At 40.6% G+C, this 19800-nt stretch overlaps 1 protein-coding gene across 6 annotated transcripts in view; it reads right to left on the bottom strand.

Annotated features, from left to right (window-relative positions):
- kansl1l (KAT8 regulatory NSL complex subunit 1-like) overlaps positions 1-19800 on the bottom strand; it is a 74501-nt gene that overhangs the window by 40425 nt on the left and 14276 nt on the right. For all 6 annotated transcript variants that reach the window (XM_080198503.1, XM_080198499.1, XM_080198501.1 and 3 more), the window contains exons 3-6: positions 11350-11491; positions 9300-9497; positions 8925-9037; positions 3341-3524 (exon numbers count right to left, since the gene is read on the bottom strand). In XM_080198503.1, coding sequence (XP_080054629.1) covers positions 3341-3524; positions 8925-9037; positions 9300-9497; positions 11350-11491 — 637 coding nt within the window. The remainder of the gene's footprint in view (positions 1-3340; positions 3525-8924; positions 9038-9299; positions 9498-11349; positions 11492-19800) is intronic.

The following is a 19800-nucleotide window of genomic DNA, read 5'->3' as shown; positions in this document are numbered from 1 at the left end:
TGTCAGGCTATTCACTTTGGAAGCAAAAATAAGAAGGCAAATTGTTACTTGAACGACTGTAAATTGGGAGAGGGGTGTGTGCAGCGGGACCTGGGTGTCCTTGTGCATCAGTCACTGAAGGCAAGTGTGCAGATGCAGCAAGCGGTAAAGAGAGCAAATGGTATGTTGGCCTTCACTGCGAGAGGTTGAGTACAGGAGTAGGGACGTGTTGTTGCAATTATACCAAGCCTTGGTGAGGCCACGCCTAGAATAGTGTGTGCAGCTATGGTCTTCTTTCCAGAGAAAGGATGTTCTTGCTTTCAAGGAAGTGCAGTGAAGGTTTACCAGGCCAGTTCCCGAGATGGCAGGACTGATGTACAGGGAGAGACTGACTAGGTTAGGATTGTTTTTGACTGGGGTTCAGATGATTGAGGGGGCATCTCATAGAGACTTATAAAATTCCAACAGGATTAGACAGGTTAGTTGCAGGGAGGATGTTTCCGATGGTGGAAGAGTCCAGAATCAGCGGTCACTGTCTGAGGATTCAGGGTGGACCATTTAGGACAGAGGTGAGGAGATATTTCTTCACCCAAAGAGTGGTGAGCCTGTGGAATTCATTACCACAGGAAGTAATTGATGCCAAAACATTTAACGTATTCAACAGGCAGCTGGATATAGCATTTAGGGTGAATTGGATCAAAGGTTATGCGGAGAAAGCAGGATTATTGAGTTGAATGATCAGCCATGATCATGATGAATAGCAGAGCAGGTTTGAAGGGCCAAATGGCCTCTGCCTGCTCCTATCTTCTATGTTTCATCACATAAGAAAAACAGATGTTCACATCATCAGGACATCCTAAAGTACCAATTACCAATGGATTATTTAGAAGGGCATGGTTGTTGTTTAAGCAAACAGTGCAGTCAGCTTGCACAGAGCACAGTGGTGAGCACTGCTGCTTCACAGCACCAGGGACCTGAGTTCGATTCCCAGCTTGGGTCACTCTGTGTGGAGTTTGCACGTTCTCTCCGTGCTCTGGTTTCCTACCTCATTCCGAAAGACGTGTTGGTTAGGTGCACTGAGCTGAACAGGAGCCGGACAATGGCGAGGGGAATTTCACAATAACTTGATTGCAGTGTTAGTGTAAGCCTTACTTATAATCAATAAATAAATGCTAAAAAGCACTCAGCAGGTCAGGCAACATCTGTAACCAACATTAGTGGATGTGCTCTGTAACTCCTGCTCCAAACCCCTGAACTTCTCCACCCTCCTTTAAACACGCTTGAAAACCTACTTCTTCAACAAAGCTCTTGGCCATCTTTTCTGAAGCCTCAACATCCTTCCCATAGTTAAGGACAATGCTGCACATTTCATCCTAATTGAGGTCTTATGGTTTGATCTAGTGTTTCCAGTTTGTTTAAAAAAAACCCACCTCCCCAACAGCCAGCCTTAGTGAATCGGTTTTTATTTCTGAAAGTAAGCTTCCCAAATTCTAGAAATACAAAACCCATCAGTCAACATTTGTAACAAGCTGTTTTAGGTATGTATTCTCGATTTGTTCTATCATCTGTCTTTTCCCTCTTCAGCCGTTGACTACTCTATTTACAGCATTTACTTAATTTTTGGTTGCTAACTGTTGCAAGACCTGCTCCTGAAGAGCAGCTCAAAATCAGCATCAAAGCAATCTCTAGCATTGATGCTTATGCTGAATTTAGATTTTATTTCATAAATCTTGAAGTTAATTTGGCTACACTTAAGCACACAAGTTCCTACCACAAACAATTGAATTACCACTGGTTTTTTAGAAGCAGCTGTTTCCAGGGGAGATTGACTTAGACAAAAGAGAAATACAACGGATTTGTAGTTTATAAACTCCCTTGACTGCTGCTTTGCCATTCATGTAATTAAAGGGGTTTGATTTAATTAACTGCTCGGTGTGTTTCCTATAGGAGCAATTTCTAGTGATATCGCTAACAATAAGAAGTCCATCCATGATTTGTATGGGTTCCAGGGAAGCAAATGTGATCCTGTACTTCCTATTGAGGAGAGAGGATTTGACATTTAGTAAGTAAAGCTACAGTAGACTGATTCTTTTTAAACATTTGAGTTTAAATTTCCTATAGTAGTAGGGTTTAATTTCCTCTGCAGGCTCACTGTATGATGTCCTTAGGGTTATATTAAAATATCATCAAAGGAATGCTCAGTGAACACATTCAGCAGTACGCTGCCAAGAAAATTAAATTCCTTTGTGGTTGTCGGCTGCATTTCAATAATATGGAATGAAAGGTAATTTAATGGGAAAGACATGTACAATAACAGTGAAAGAGATTTGACAGTTGTCAACAGTAGGTGTTCCATGTGACAAGAGGCTTGCAGCAGAGATTGAAAGAATTAATCTTCTAAAGATGTGTAGGTCAGATGGATTGGCCTTTGTAAAAGTGCAGGGTTATGGGGATAGGGCAAGGGAGTGGGCATCAGTAAGATGCTCTTCTGGAATCAGTGCAGACTTGATGGGCCAAATGACCTCCTCCTGCACTGTAGGGATTCTATGACAGTATGCTAAGAAGTCACATAATTAGCAGTTTAGAATATGTCACTTACAGGAGTAGGAGATGGATAAGGGGCAGTTGGAAATGAATTGTGCAAGCTTAGTCCCACAACATGTAGCATTATCTGAACATAGAAAGATAAAATGAATTACTGTTGTTTGGAAACTTTAGATGGATTTCATATAATCCTTACAGTGCAGAAGAGGCCATCCAGCCAATCAAGTCTACTTTGACTCTGTCAGAGTATCTTACCCGGGCCGTTTTCCACATGCTATCCCCATGACCCTATACATTTACCATGGCTAATCCATCTGATTGTTCAGGAGAGGTTTGCATTTCTGGGAAATTAGCGAGCAAATCTTACCTATGAGTTTCCCAGTGCAGCTTTGAGGTAGCCTCACCCAACAAACCTAAGCTGGGAAGCTCAGAAGCTACGGCCCAATACATCACAAATGCATGACAATCAATATTATGAAAGTAGAATGTGGTTATTTGGCAAAAAAGTACAGATGATATCGTGGGACATATACTGCTATTTAGCTTTAGGACCTCGTTCATTTCAGCTCAAATTGATGAGATGGAAGTCTCTTCTGTTTGCTGTCCTATTTTAACCAAGTTTGGACAGTTTCAACCCAATGAATGAGAGCCCATGGTTGTAAACTGTCATTCATTTGACACTAGATTCCAGACATGGTAATTTTTCCAATTCCCAACAGTACACTGCTTTGATAGAGCACAAAATTCAAAATTACAAAGCCGGAAACACTGACCACAAAACAAAAATCCTGCACTTGTTTTAAGCAGTTCAACTCACCTGTCTGCTTGTGTCATTAATACAACTGAAAAGTCTGTGTTTATGTCGCATCTGGAGGGGTCTGGTTCTGGCTGACGTTTCATCCATAGAAAGAACCCGCTGTGTATTCCTGTCTAGGTGCTTCTTCTTAGACTCTTTACAACCAGAACTGTTTGAAAAGCCAGACTCATCACCACCTAAAACACTAACAGCCAAAGTTGGATTTAACTATTGTGACTCGTTGATAATATAATAGAAAACCACTGTTTCATGACAAAGGTTTCCAACCTTAAGTCAATTGTAGCAGTTAGAGATGCTTACAATTGGTTACCAGAAGTGGTCACTTTTATCCTCAAATCACTGCCACATACATGCTGGAGCCCCACTGGAATTCAGGTTAGGAGTCCAATACAACAAATAAAATCATTTTCATTTTCTTTATTTCGTATTCAAGAAAATGTGAATCAATTAATATCATGTGCACGGAAATGATGCAAGTGGAAGTGACAATATTTGTATTAATTGACCTTTTCCAAAAAAACTTCAACACTTCTACTAAGCAGTCAAATCTTCATTTAGCATACTCACGAAAAATCTTGTTTTCAAAGAGTCTCACTATTGTGGTCTAACTAATTTCTACAATAGGATTATAAAATATTACTTTCATTTATTTTAAGGTAGATGTGAAAAAGTGGGTCTTTTTTGGTAATTCTCTCTCTTTACTTGGAACTCCAAGAACATTTTGTTCATTGAAGTGATAGGAATGAGGAAGTGTTTTAATCTTTTCTCAAATAAAACATATCGAAACCTTTAATTTTGTAAAAATTCAGAGTCATAGAGCACAGAAACAGGTCCTTCAGCACACCACGTCTATGCCAACCATCAAATACCAATCTATACTAATCTCATTTATCTGCACTTGGCCCATATCTTACTCAGCCTTGGCAATTTAAGTGCTCGTCCAGGTGCTTCTTAAATGTTTTTAGAGTATCTGCCTCCACCGTCCTCTCAGGCAGCAGGTTTAAAAAGGGGCGGCATGGACAAGTTGGGCTGAGCTGTAAACATCTATGACCTGACACCTGATAAAATTCCAGCCATAGAAAATTTAAGGCACAGAAAGCAACCATTCAACTTTTTATACAGGTCATTTTCCAGCTGTGACCCAATTAGGCTTTTCACAAAGGCCTGCCTTCTCAGCCTTTCCCCTCACCTGAAGTGTGGTGATTCTCAGGTTAAATCACCACCAGTCAGCTCTCCCCTCCAAAAGGGGTAAGCAACCTATGGTCATTTGGGACTACGGAGACTAACTAGGCTTTTATACATTAACTGTCCAAGTATCTGCATCAGATTTTAGGGAGCTAGGGAAGAAATTAGTTGGAAGGACCTCAACGGTAGTAATGCGACACACTGGTGAATATAGAAATAGGAGGACAGGGTACATGTATGCATAGGTGGACACATAGTGCATATGTCTTTAGATCCCTGATATAACTACTTCTGGGGAGGTGGAACCTAGTAAGAAGTCTCACAACACTAGGTTAAAGTCCAACAGGTTTATTTGGTAAGAAACACCACTAGCTTTCGGGGCTTGAAACTAAGCCCTGAAAGCTAGTGGTGTTTCAAGCCCCGAAAGCTAGTGGTGTTTCTTACCAAATAAACCTGTTGGACTTAACCTGGTGTTGAGAGACTTCTTACTGCGTTTAACCCAATCCAACACCGGCATCTCCATTGGGTGGAATGTAAACTGCTTGCACCAGTGCCCTAGATTTGCTAGTGCTGTTGGGGAGGATTTAAACCAACCTGTTAAAACAGATAGAAACCAGGGTGTAACAAAAGAAGAATGGTGCACAAAGGATTGAAAGACCCAGTTAGAGTAAGAAAAAGAATGCAATCAGGTCGAAATCAGTTTTACTGGGCATGTATATATATAAATGAATAGCACATGGCTAGAAACACTGATGAGCTGCATGTACAGCTAACCACATGGGGGAATAAAGTTGTGCCAATAATGGAGATCTGACTCAAATAAAACAGCTAGACTGGTCAGTATTCCTGGGTACATAATGCCCAGAAAAGATAAGGAAGGAAAGAAAGGAGGTGTGCTGTCAGTATTGATTAAGGATAATATTACAATGCTGGAGAGGAAGCTCTAGACGGCTCCAAAGCAGAATTTATTTAGTTGACATAAGAAAGAGTATAGCTTTATTACACTTCTGGCAAATTTAAAGGCCACCAACCAGTGGGATAGATAGATTCCAGCTTTTCAATGATTTCCTTGCAAATTTGCTAAGTGTAGTTGTAATGGAGGAACTTTTATTTATAAACTGTGATAGTAATCAGAATTAGTTACATGGTATCAAAAAAACTTTTATAATTCTATTTTCTTAAACATGCTGCGCTTTATGTGCATAAAAGATGGTTTGGTGCCTTTAAATTTTAACTTTCATATCAATAAGATAAAGAGAAATGTAAAAATTTAAAGAAAGATGGTATACGCCTTCCTTATGTTCCAATTGTTTACACTGACATCTGTTCCTTTATACTCTGGCATTTGCTAATAAAACCTCAGGAAACTCCAAGGTAAGTAGCAATTGGCAGTGGACAAGTTGGCATAAATGTTATGTAGTTGACCTTTACAAGATGTTTTAATGTTTTAAAATGTCTGCTTTAACTGAAGGTGAAATGCAATGTCCTGAAAAGAAGGGTCATGCAGTCATGTCTGTTTGGAAATATGCCCATGACCTGGTTGCCATGTGGGGGAGGGGAGAAACTCAAACAGAAACCTATTGAAGTGCCAAGTGACAGACTTAATGCTTTTACATAGGAAAAGGCCAGCTTTCTAGATGCAGAGAAACAAAGAAACCAGTGCTGTGAGGAAGCAGATGGACTGTCCTGTGTTAACAACCAAGCAGAATATTTGAGAAGATTCAGTTTTTGTTCAAAAGGGGAAAAAAAACAGAAGAAATTGGGCTCTTGGAGAGTTAAGGAACAGGAAGTTGCCTAGTTGGTAAAAACTGGGTCCAGAAAATCAGGCTGAGTGGAACAATTTTTGAAGGGCCCTGAAAGTTTCAACCCGGTGTAGCAGGAAACAGTGAGGCTGCTGGACAGCTGGGTGTTGCTTTGGAACTGTTCCAGTAATGCCACAGATCTGCCAGAAACATGGCGCACACCAAAAGAGATTGTAAGACAGATCTCAATTCCATTAATGCAAAAGTACCTTTTCATTAGTTTGGTCTATATATTGCCTAGTAATTAATGCTTGACCTATGTTGATTTTAGTTTGTTTGTTCAAATGTCATCAGTCTCTATGGCAATCGTAACAGGTCAGGGAAATTCTACTTCTAATTTTTTTTAAATTTCAGAAAAGAACTAATTTAAGAGGCTAGGTGGTTATCACCTTACAAAAAAAAGGCTTGCTGGCCTTCCTCAGGCTATTAAACAATGCTGCTCTGATTGCAGCCTGATCCCTCTAATGTGCCTGGCAACATCATGAAATTACCAACAACACTGAAATCATAGTGTCATACAGTGCAGAGAAGGTCCTTGGTCCACTGAGTCTGCACCAACAATACCTACCACTAAAGGCATGCTAACCTCATTTCCCAGCACTTGTTCCTATGTCCTTGAATATTATAATTCAAATGCTCATCCAAATATTTTTTAAAGGTTGTAAGGGTTCTGGCCTCTATTACCTTCCAGGCAGTGCATTCCAGATTCTCACCACCTGCTGAATGAAAAATGCTTCTCATACAGTGCCCCTGCCCTAATCCTAAAACTATGCTCCCTCATGATTGATATCTCAACCAAGGGGAACAGCTGCTCCCTCCACATCCTGTCCATACTCCTCATAACTTTACACACCTCAAGAATGCTACCCCTTCTCTGATGTGATACTGTCCAGCACAAAGCAGTCTGCTTGATTGGTGTCTCATCCATCACTTAAATATTCATTCCCTCGACCACTGATGTGCTGGAGCTACAGTCTGTATCATCTACAACCCACTGTGGCAACTGACCATAGTTCTTCAACAGCACCTCCCAAATCTCCAAACTCTTAACACCTAGTATGTGTTACAAGTTTGCCACTAAATTACACACCAATTTGGCAATGTATTGCCATTTCTGGATTTTGACCCACTGTCAATTAGGAAATTTCCTACCCAACCTGCCACTGGAGTACTCAAACCACACAGACTGGAGTGGTTCCAGAAAGGGCTACACCATTATCTTCTCAAGGGAAATCAGAGGTGGACAATAAATCTAGACTTTGCCAGCAATGAATGAATTGAAAAAAAAGGACATTAATACAGAATCTAAAACATCAGTTGAAAGTTCTGAGTAGAACTATGGCAAGCGACTGTTCAACTAGTCTGTGGAACAGCTTTCCCAATTTTGGCAGAAGTCTGTAGGCCATTGTCAGGATGATTTGCAGTCTCTACTGGGATGGATAGGTCTTTGCCATGTTTAATCCAATAACTAGGTTGATGCCAGGATGGTCTATCTGGTTTTATTTCTGTTCTGGTTTTTCATAGCAGTTTCATACTAGGCCTCTTCAGAGGTCAGTGAAGAGTTATCACAATACCGTGGATTGAAGTTATATAAAGGCCAAGCTGGATAACAGCAGGTTTCACTCTTTCAAGATCAGTAAACCTAATAGGTTTTAATGACATCCCACTGACTGTATAGTCACCATTACTGACACTAGCACGTTTTAATTCCAGATTTATTAAATGAACTGAATTTAAATTCTCTTGATATCATGATGGTATTTGAACTCATGTCTCCAGATTATAAAATTCAGACTCAAGGATTACTAGTCTAATAACATAACAACATAACCACCATTCTACCATACCCTGTTACTTGTCAGTTAACTAATCCCTAATTCATGCTAATAAATTATCCCCAATCCCATGACAAGCTCATGTAGCACCTTAACAAATACATTCTGAAAATCCAGACCACATCCACTATTTTACCCTCATCCATCTTTACAATGACACACTTTGACAGATTTGCCAAACGCAAGTTCTTGTTTATATAACTGTGTTAACTCTACTTAACCTTGGTGATTTTCCAAATTTCTTGTTCCCACATCTTTAATAATAGATTGAATTAAAAGATAAGTTGCAAATTCATTTTATGTTCCAAGTTTAATGTTATATAGCTAAAACCCACAAATCATCCAGGGAGGGTTTTCAGCATCTGCCTTAACAGCACAATTTCCCATCACATTGTTCCGGGCAGTGCACCGAAATCATGTTGTCTCAAGTGCACCCACACTGAAATTTGGGGTCAGCATAGATGATCTGGGATTTTCCTGATAGTCCACAAAACTTAGAAGTTATAAATGCAGTTAAACTCTAGCTTTTAAGCTCAAGGACATGCATTTTTGACCCCCTTAGAATTAATCTAACAGTCTAGATTTTTTAAACTGGTTTGCATGGCTCAGTAACTCTAAAGAGCTCCATTTGATTAACATTACTTTGGCAACAATATGACATTCAGTCCTACAGCACAAAGTAACTTAACCATTTGTGAATCACACTCCTTTGTAAGAAATGCAAAATGAGACTGAAAAAGACAAACTGACAAGTATTTTTACCTGCAGGTGATGCCATCGAGACGTCTGCATGCCTTACAGGAGACAGGAGAAGAAGCAGGTGATAAATTGAGTGGAGGAATCAAACTGTTGACTGATTCTGTTAGCTGAGCACTCTGTAGACAATTAATAAACAATCCTTTCAACCTCTGTCTTTAAGAGCACGATTCTGTGTATGTGAAGTAAATACGAAACCAGCAACTTCCACCTTGAACTATCCTTACCATGAAGTTTAAGCCAAAAACAATCTTACAGAACTCAGTTTCTCATCTCAACTATTTAAACAGTTTTTTGTATGATAAATTGTGACTGTACTACTGGCAGAGCAAGTAATCAACTGGTTCCAGCTTTAAGTTTTTTTCTACATTTTCTTTCTACCTGTTTATCTATATTCCTTAGAAGAAGCGAAGGGCTGCTTGGAGATGTTTCCAAATTGCATTCCAGGGTTGAATCCTTTATCCCTGCAGGAGTTTTGTTATCCTTAGTTACAGCGGATAAAGCTGCTGTTTCCATCATCTGCATCTGCTTTTTGAGAATGGCTTTGGAAGGCTGAGAATCATCCAGGATCACCATTTCCTAGACAACAATGACACAAATGACTGGAATTAAGAAACGCTTGGCTGCAGCAACAGTTTCAAATGAGTTCCCTTTTCTCATGAATTAACAAAGCATCCTTCAAAAAATTGTTCTGAAAGGTGAAATACCTTCATGCAAATGGCAGGTTACATAAGAAATTAAATGCATTTAGCTTACATCAACCAAATAATCAGTTTACATATGATCCTACATGATGAGTGATGAAAGATCATTTAGCCTTTGCATCCAGATTGGGTCTTATGCAATTGCTGAGTAATGATCAGTAATAAGAATTCTGATGAGTTTCTCTATCCTAGTTCAGGGCTGATGACGACTAAAAATTCCCAACTGCAATACCGACTGAGTACTGAAGTCCTCTTCCAAATTTTGTTGTTAGGCAAAACCTGGTACCTGTGCTGAAAAGAAAGACATACCCTGATGACAAGAGGTCCATAGCTGGTGATTGTGAGATGATGGATCTGGAGTGTTCATAAATAGCTAGGGTTGGGAGAAACAGAGTTGAAGGGGAGCTGTGAGGTGACATCAGCGCATGCACTGGGGAGATAGCCACATGTGCGCAGTTCAACACTGTTTACATTCTTCAGCTAGTAACTGGCTCTGTGCATGTGCGCAGAAGAAATTGAAGAAAAAAGAGTGAAATAATGCAAAACTGCAAGTCAGGTGAGCTAAAGAGAAGCATTTTGAAGAAGCATCCTGGGACAGGACAGAGGCAAAGGGAGAGGGACAAAGGTTTCAGAAGACTGTCCCAGGATGGAGATCAGAAGCAGATTCTGTGAAAAACGAGCAGAGCAGTTCCAAATTAAAGAGAAAGTGCTGTGAGGAGGCTCAAGTGAAAACCTCGACATCAGAAAATGCAGCCGGACATACAGTTGGTGACTCCATGCTGTGGACCATAAAGGCAAAAAGTACCCATTTGGATCAGTGGCACAGCCAAAAGCCTGAAAATGTACCTGGAGGGTGAAGTTTAAGTACACACAGAGATTCAGAGGAAAGGAATCTCAGAAGGGGAAAGTGGAGGTGGAGTTGGATCCTGGTTGAAGTCGTCTGAGTAGAAGCAATGTTTGAAGAGAATTCTAAGGAAAGTTCTTCAGATATGGAGATTGAAACTCTTTCTCTCCCATGTTTCCAATGAGACAAGCTGGCTCAAGGTGTGACAAGCATCTAGATGGGATGTTGAGAAATCCATAGAGGCTGCTTTAGTCATATTTGTCATGCACTTCTGACTGACCACCGTTCGCCAACTGATTGACATATACTGCCCACATACCTTGGATGTTAGCATACAAGATAGATATAACAAATTGATTTACCTTTCTGAATTTGTATGCATCTGTAAAGATTCAGCTGGGGTGAAGGAATAAAGAATAGTTGAAACATATTCTTGTCTTCATTGTGAGCTGTCCAACCTTATTGGTCTGATGTAATATTGTTCATTTTTCATGTTTAATAACTATTAAGGTCCATCTGCAGACTCCTGTAAATTTGTTCAGTAACTTACCTCCACAATTGCTTGAAAAAGTAAGTTAGGATTTAGCAAGCTAGGTTTCACTCTAGGGTCTAACTTGTCCAGTAAGTAGTAACGTTAGCTGGAATAGCAATGTACCCGAGAATTTTTTGATGCTAACTCAAGTTGGCTGAGTTTTTTTTAAATGCAGCTGTTGATACAATTTGAGAGTATAGATTGGACAAATGTGCTCTACAGGATGTGCTCATGTTCTCAGATGGAATGGCATAAGGAACCTGAGAAGTATTCAGCCATTACTGTTAATGGCATATTAAATATTTCCTTTTAAATTTATTGAAATAAGATTTCTATTAGTCTTTATTTTACCTTTGTAGCACATATGTGCCTGTAGATTTCATTTATTTGTCGTATCCTATACTCCAGCTCTGATATTTGGGTTTGAAGCCACGTCCACCGGTTTGCAATTTCAGCTCGGTGAATGGTCCACCTCCATTCTGACCTGTACTCACTGTAAAACAAAATGTTTTATAATTCTTTATTACAAATATACCAACTTCTGCTCCACTGTCAATATTACATTGCTCCTTAAATAGTACTTTTCAAAATTTAAAACATTTGGATTGTTGTCCTGTAAGGTGATAAAATTCACCATTACTATGCATCAAAAATACCACATGAGCAGTTTGGATGCTGGTGCAGAAACATTAATTCTATTTCACTCACCAAGGATGCCAACATAATCTGCTGAGTGTTTTGAGCAGTTTATTTTTCAGATTTCTAAAATCCACACTAATTTGCTTTTGTAAAATATTAGTTAATAATGAGATCAGAAGGTTGAAGGTTGTCATCTTCTGTTCCTACTTCCATCTTCAGGCTCCTCTTCTCTCTCCAGGCTCCATTCAGTTGTCACATCCTTCTTTGTTCGGTTTTTTTTTGCCATTTCAACACCAATCTCTCTGTGACGTGGGTTGCTCCTGCTCCAATTTTTTTCCTAGGCTGGTCTTGCTGGGGTTCCAGAGATATTATTTTGTGTTTCTCCAACTTGCTCTTGTTGTTATTTCTCCAAAGTGCGAACTTTGATTGATATGGCCTCTTATTTCTGAGGACAGAAACTGCTTTTATATATTGGTTTTACTTAATATGTTTTCACTAGCTTTCAAATGCATGCACCTCATGGATATGCAGCAACCCCAAGGTAATAAAGCTGGCTCACAAGCGCCATAATATTTCTAGTACCATTTCAAGTACAGCACAAGTTAGGTGGAGTAAATAACTTCTCTAAACTGCCCCACCTTGAAATAATTGAGTGGATCATAGTTAGCACATCATGCCCAGTTTAAGGCTTCTTGCTCAAATAAATTTGGCAAGGCCATGCAGAGTACAGAAGGGATTTTAAAACAACGATTGATAAATTTTTGTTAACCTAAAGCATTGAGGGATATGGAGCATGGGTGGCTATATGAGGATAAGGCACAGATTGGCCATGATTTCACCAAATGGTTAAATAGTTTCAGAGCAATAGAAGTAGATTATTTAGACTATGTTACTATTCATTAGGTTATTCATGAAGGCCTGCCTTCTCAACCTTGCCCCTCACCTGATTTGGATCAGTGGATTCTGTGCGGCACAGCCAAAAGCCTGAAAATGTACCTGGAGGGTAAAGTTCTCTCTCTCTTTAATTTGGAACTGCTCTGCTCCTTTTTCAAAGAACAAAGAACAAAATCAGCACGGGAAACAGGCCCTTCGGCCCAACGAGCCCGCGCTGCCACTTCAACACCACCAGTCCCCCGCTCCACCCACGACCCCTGTCTAATGTTTTACGGCCATCCAGATCTCCGTCCCCAGGTTAAATCACCACCAGTCTGCTCTCCCCTATGATCATCTGGGACTATGAAGATTTCACCTTAGCTATTAGTATTCAGAAATTATCCAATAGAGTTGTAGATACAAATTCAATAGTGGCTTTCAAAAGAGAATGGGATAAACACTTGAAAGAAAAAAGGGAAAGGAGAGAGACTAACTGGCTGTTCTTCAAAAAGAGTCACAGACTCAACGAGTCAAATAGTCCGCTTCTATGCAATACTATTTAATGACTCGAGTCAATGGGCAGTATAAGATGGAGGAAATAAATAAGTAGGACCAAGCATGAGGTAAGGTGAGAGGTCAGCCTGAACATTGAAGTAGTTGAAACTGAAGATGACAAATGTATAGATAAACATTTCCACAGGAGACAAGTAAAGACATGAGTGGGGTTAGGTAATGCTATGAGGTGAAAGTAATCTTTGTGTCGGAGGGGCAATGAGGCTGAATGGCATAAGACTCAACAATTAACAATAATGGTTCAGCCTGGAATCAGCGGCAGGGATAAGAAGTTACCTAAAAGTTAGCTGCCTTTCTGCTTCCCCAATGAACCAAGACAGACAATAACGAACTTCATGACTGGGTATTAGCATCTTTTTTAAAATCAACTTTCTCTGGGGTCAGTGATCCAGCCTGATCAAACCTGTGCTATACCTGGTAGGAAGATCTCTGATAGCCTCCCGCTACTCAGGGATACGATCACCTAAATGCAGGGCAGGCAGGTGGATACCTGCCTTATCAGCCAAGACCAGGAGAAGGGTTTGACAGAATATCGCACAGCTACATGACGGATGTGCTCTCCAAAGTGGGCTTTGGGGAGAGAATCCACAACTGAATCCAACTGCTCCATACAGACGTCAGCAGTGCAGTTTCAATCAATGGGTCACATAGTTTCAGATCAGGTTTGGAGTCAGACAGGGCTGCCCTCTCTCATCTGTCCTTTTTGTGTGTTGCACTGAACTCTTTGCCGAGGCCCTCAGAAGCGACCCAGGCATCAAAGGGGTTACAATCTCAGGCAGCGGAAGCACGCAGGTCAAAGCCTCCCTGCATATGGATGACATAGCTGTTTTTTGCTCGGACCCCTTGTCTGTTCGCAGGGTCCTCCAAGTCTGTGAGCAGTTCGAGCTGGCCTCAGGAGCCAAAGTCAACCGGGGCAAGAGCAAGGCCACGTTCTTTGGGAACTGGGTTGACAGATCCTTTGTCCCCTTCACCATCAAGGCAGGGGATATGGTTTGGAGTGGCAGGGGCAGGCACCAAAAACTGGGAGAGCACATCGCCAAAGCAAAGCAAAAATTGGGCTTGTGGGAGCAATGCTCCCTCCCTAACACCAGAAAAAACCTAGTCATCCGGTGCAAGGTGCTGTCCACGTTGTACGTGGTGCAGGTCTGGCCCATCTCCAAATTCTACGCAGCAGCAGTGATCCAGGCTATCTTCAAATTTATCAGGAGATCAAAGATAGATTGTGTCCGGACGGAAGCAATACACAGGTCTCCAGAGAACGGAGGGAAAAGCGTTCCCAACACCACCCTCATCCTGATGGCCACCTTTGTGTGCGGCTGTGTCAAGCTTTGTGTAGATCCTCGGTACACTAACAGTAAGTGCCACTACTTTTTGAGACTCTACCTGTCCCGAGTGTTGCGGAGGATAGGTCTGGCCACACTGCCACGTAACGCTCCAAGTAGTGGGACCGTACGGCAACACTTGTCTTTCGTGGAGAAATTTTTCCGGAAACACACCTTTGACCACATGGCGATCAAGCAGTCGTCAGTGCGTAACATCCTCGAGGCCCTGAGAGAAAAGGAGAATGTGGATCCTGTCGGATAGTTCCCTAAGCAGACTGTCAGTGTCATCTGGCAGAATGCCTCATCACCAGAACTCACAAACAAACACCAAGACCTGGCTTGGCTGGTGGCGAGAAGGGCACTCCCTATCAGATCCTTTATGCACGCTCGAGGTCTCAACATCACCACATGCTGCCCTCGAAGCGGATGCGGGGCTGATGAGATGGTCACACACCACTTTGTGGAATGTGCCTTTGCAAAGAAGGTCTGGAGTGAGATGCAGTGGTATTTGTCAAGGTTTGTCCCGAGCAGCTCGGTGACGCAAGGCTTTGTGTTCTATGGGCTGTTTCCAGATAGGCACACGAAGACAAATATCAACTCGGTGAAGGGCACACTTTCGTCCGCCTGAAAGTTACTGATGTTCAAGTTTAAAAATCTGTCCTCGACCCAGTGTTGCAGACTGGCACATTCCAAGGTCCAGGACTACGTGCTGAGGGATGCGCTCAAGCTTGGGGCAGCTGTCACAAAGGCACAATGGGGAAAGGCCACCATGTAAAGCCTTTCAACTGAGGCAGACCAAGGGCCCGGGAACTGCAGAATACCTTCGGCCTGCGTAACTGTGTGCTAAATCTGAAAAACAACAGCACACAGTAAAAATCTGATGTATATACACAATTACATCTCAGTACTTGAAACTAATGTAATGTCGTGTAAATAAGCATTGTTTTGTACTGTAAAAATGATGGGTTTTTTCCCCCCACTCTGTAATTTTTTGGATATGTTGGTTTGCAATGGTTTGAGTTTTTTTAATGAATAAAGTATATTTTTGAAATAAAAAACTTTCTGTACAAATGATCCAGTAATTTAGTATTGCTAAATTTAAATCCAAGCCTTCCTTTATTTTCATTCAATCTGTAAAGCAAAATAATCAAAAAGTTCAAGTTTTCTAGAATTGAAGCTAATATTTATTAAAAGACATATACAAACAGTTATAATTCCCTGGGGTTAATTTAGTGAATTTATGAACTAGGTTTCCATGCTTGTATATTCCAGATTTTTCCAGCAACTTTCTCAAATATGTATTTTATCAGTTGCACTGCTGGAATGCTTTCTGTTTACATAGTCCTTTTAAACTTTAACTGAGGACAGTTAAAGAAAGTGGAGACTTGGGGCTTGAATTACTACATTCATGTATAATTCATTTCTCATTCAAGCAGTGCCAGATCTGCTCTCCAAATCCCAACAAGGTTTTGATCAACAAGATTTTGACTGGTTCCAGTTCCTTCATACAGTAAGGCTTGAAAGTTACAATGCCAGATTTTTATTCATTTATGTTAACTAGGCCATTTACAGTGTTTTAAAAATCATGTTAGCAGTTCAAATGCACAATCATATCCTCTTTACAATATAATAAAAAATGAAGAGACTGGCTGATAGGCATTCTGACTTATGTTCAATTCAGCCTGATGTCTGTAAATTTCTGGTCTGCTGGTTGTAAACTATTCAATCAATTTGGGCTTGGTCATTTCCATCCCAGTTCCTGTTGGGCAAAAGTCCAAATCACAAGACTGCCCTTGTACCTACCTATTGTTTGTACCATCAGCTAACGGGAACAGCTTTCAACTACCATATTCAAACCTAACATAATCTTGTACACCTACTCAATATCCTTTGCTCCAAGGACAAGCCCACTTTCTCAAATGTAACCTTGTAGTTAAAGTTCTTCATTCCTGGAACCATTCTGATAAAACTCCACTGCACCCCCTGAAGAATCTTCACACTTTTCCTAAACAATTTATATAGCAACTTTAATAAATAAAAAGTTCCAAGACAATTCTCGCAGCACAATAAAGTATGACACCAAACCATACAAGGAAATATTAAGTCAGATGACTAAATGTTTATTTCAAGTTGTAGGTTTTAAAGGAGTACCTTAGAGGAGGAAAGCAAGATAGAGAGCTGGAGAGACATAGGGAGAGCAGGTCTGAGCCTATGCAACTAAAGACACAGGCAGATCAATTAAAACTATGACTGCACAAGAAACCAGAATTAGAGGATTGTGGTATTGGATGAGATTACAGATGAGAGACATGAGGATTAAAATGGTTGACCAGAAGCCAGGTGGTCAGCAAGCACATGGGTAATAGGCAAACAGGACTTGGTACAAGACCAAGGGCAGCAGCGTTTTGGATGTCTTCAAGTTTGTAGAGGGTAGAATATGGCAGACCAGCCAAGAGTGCGTTGGAATAGTCAAGTCCAGAGGTACGATTAAGGCTTTCAGCATAAGATTTAAAGCAGGGACAAATTTACAGAGTTGGAAACAGCTGGTCTTAATGGTAACAAATTTGAAGCTAGGGACTTATCTCAGAATTAAATTTGACACCAAGGTTGCAAAAACTGGCTTATCCTCAGACTAGTTCCTTAAAGAGGGACGGAGATGGGGAATAGAATTTGCAGCAGTGACTGAAAACAATAGTTTGTCTTCCCAATATTTTAACAATATTTCATTTCGTGTAGTTAGAAGAATTGGATGCAATACTCCAAATATGGCCTTAGCAGAGCCATCATACTTATCTCATGCTTATATTCAGTGTGTGCATTTGAATGTTAACATTTTAATGCATTTGCTGGGAAGGTGAAAGGTAGTGAGTATTTTTTGATCATTGCAACAACTTTATTTCCCTGGATACTGAAGTGTGTTAAATAAATGGTAAATGTATTTCACATAGATATTAATCTATTCAGTGTGCACGTGGGAGGTGGTTGCTACTAAAATGGTGCACATGGCTAAAATGGTGTCACTGTAGCCACATCTTTGACCAGTCAGAACTTCCTACTGGAGAACACCAGATTACCATAACAGACTACATTTTCAACAACTAAACTCAACTCTAATCCAGCTGTTTTTAACCACCCAATCTTCCTCCTCTGAACATATTTCAGGTTTCCTAGTGGTGCTCATCTTAACTGTTGCATCAATCTGATGGAAGATCAAAATTGTTGAAGTTCAGTCTCTCATTGATAAAACTGCATTTGAGCTATGATCCTAGCAGCCAACATCCTCACCAGATCACTGATTAAAGAACTGGCAAGGTTAACCAATTGTGGTCCTTGGAGATGATCACTTCTTCAGTTGCTCTTTTGTTCCAAATGACAAAATTACCCTCTCCACATTAGCTCAAAAGAGTGGGTGAGTTGGTCCCTTTCTTGTAGGTCAAGCACTTTAAAACCTTTTCAGATAGATTAAGCACAATCTACTGTTCTCCCATGCACATTAAGTTAAAAATGCTAACCATGAGACGTAGAGTGGGCTCAGGGTCACATTGTTAGCTGCAAACAGTGAACTGCAAAAAAGGACAGCGCTCCCTTAATAACTGTGTGAAGAACACAAGGGGGAATTCTTGAAGTGTGTATAAGAAAGCTTTTCTTCCTGTATTTCCAGCCTTTAGAGAAGGCAGCAGTGTTGATAGTAGTGCTTGGCAATGAACTGCAGCAACTAGAGCTTGTTCCAGTTGGAGAACATTTTAGAAATGGTCATAACAGGTTTAGAATAGTTACAGCAAAGTCAGAGTTATACAGCGCAGGAAAGGCCCATTGGGTCTGCACTGACAATAACTACCATTAAAGTCACGTTAATCCCATTTTCCAGCACTTGTTTGATTTGATTTATTGTCACATGTATTAACATAGTGAAAAGTGTTGTTTCTTGCATGCTATACAGACAAAACATACTGTTCATAGAGAAGGAAACGACAGAGTGCAGAATGTAGTGTTACAGTCATAGCTAGGATGTAGAGAGAGATCAACTTAATGCAAGGTAAGTCCATTCGAAAGTCTGACAGCAGCAGGGAAGAAGCTGTTCTTCAGTCGGTTGGTACATGACTTCAGACTTTTATATCTTTTTCCCAAAGAAAGAAGGTGCAAGAGGGAATATCCGGGGTGCGTGGGGTCCTTAATTATGCTGGCTGCTTTGTCGAGGCAGTGGGAACTGTAGACAGAATCAGTGGATGGGAGGCTGGTCCCCACATCCTTGAATGTTATATTTCAAGTGGTCCTCCAAATACTTCTTAAAAGTTATAAAGGTTTCTAGTCTCCACTATCTTCCTAGACAGTGCATTCCAGACTCTCACCGCTCTGATTTTATTCCTCAAATCCCCTCTGAATCTCATGCCCTAACCCTAAAACCGTGCCGCCTCGTAAGTGGCCCCGAAGCAAGAGGAACAGCTGCTTTCAAATCACCCTGTTCATCCCCATCATAATCTTATACATCTCAATCATGTCCCCACTCGGCCATCTCTGCTCTAAAGAAAACAGCCCAAACCTATCCAGTCTCTCCTTATAGCTTAAATGCTTCATCCCACGCAGCATCCTGGTGAATCTCCTCTGTATCCATCTATTGTAATCACATCCTTCCTATAGTGAGGTGACCAGAACTACATACACCACTCCAGTGGTGTACATTCTGTACAGCTCAAGCATAGCCTCTTTGCTTTTATACTCTATGCCATTATTGATAAAAGTAAGTGTCCCACATGCCTTAACTATCCTATTCACCTGCTCTGCCACCTTAAGGGATCTGCAAATAAGCACCTCAAGGTCCATGTGTTCCTTAGAATCCTGCCATTCATTAAATATTCCCTTGTCTTGTTACTTCTTCCAAAGTGCATCACCTTGCATTTATCAGAGTTAAATACCATCTGCCACTACTCTGCCCATCTGAACAACCCATCGATATCTTCCTGTAACCTACAACCACTGTCTTCACTATTACCACCCTACCAACCTTGGTATCATCTGCTAAACTTATTCCCCCCACATTCTCATCGATATCATTGATGTATATAACAAACAATAGGGGTCAAGGAACAATCAAGTGAAAAAGCTTTCAGCTGGAGGGGGCTAAATTCAGCAAGTTAGAGGGACCTGGTCCATGTGGATTGAAATATTGTAGAAGAAAATATGCATCTACATAGTGGCTTTTACAACAACCAGATACCCCAATGCACTTTACAACCAGTGGACGTAATTTTAAGTGTACTCACTGTTGTAATGTAGAAAACATGGCAACAATATGTACACAGCAAGAGCCAATAAACTGCAATGTGGTAATGACCATTTAAATCAGTTTTAGGATGTTGATTAAGGGATAAATGTTGGCAAAATATAAGGAATAACC

The sequence above is a fragment of the Carcharhinus amblyrhynchos genome, chromosome 11 (genome assembly GCF_965287045.1).
Source record: "Carcharhinus amblyrhynchos chromosome 11, sCarAmb.v2.hapA, whole genome shotgun sequence".
Classification (NCBI taxonomy): Eukaryota; Metazoa; Chordata; class Chondrichthyes; order Carcharhiniformes; family Carcharhinidae; genus Carcharhinus; species Carcharhinus amblyrhynchos.
The sequence above is the reverse complement of the archived record's forward strand: the minus strand, read 5'-3'. Positions and strand labels throughout refer to the sequence as shown.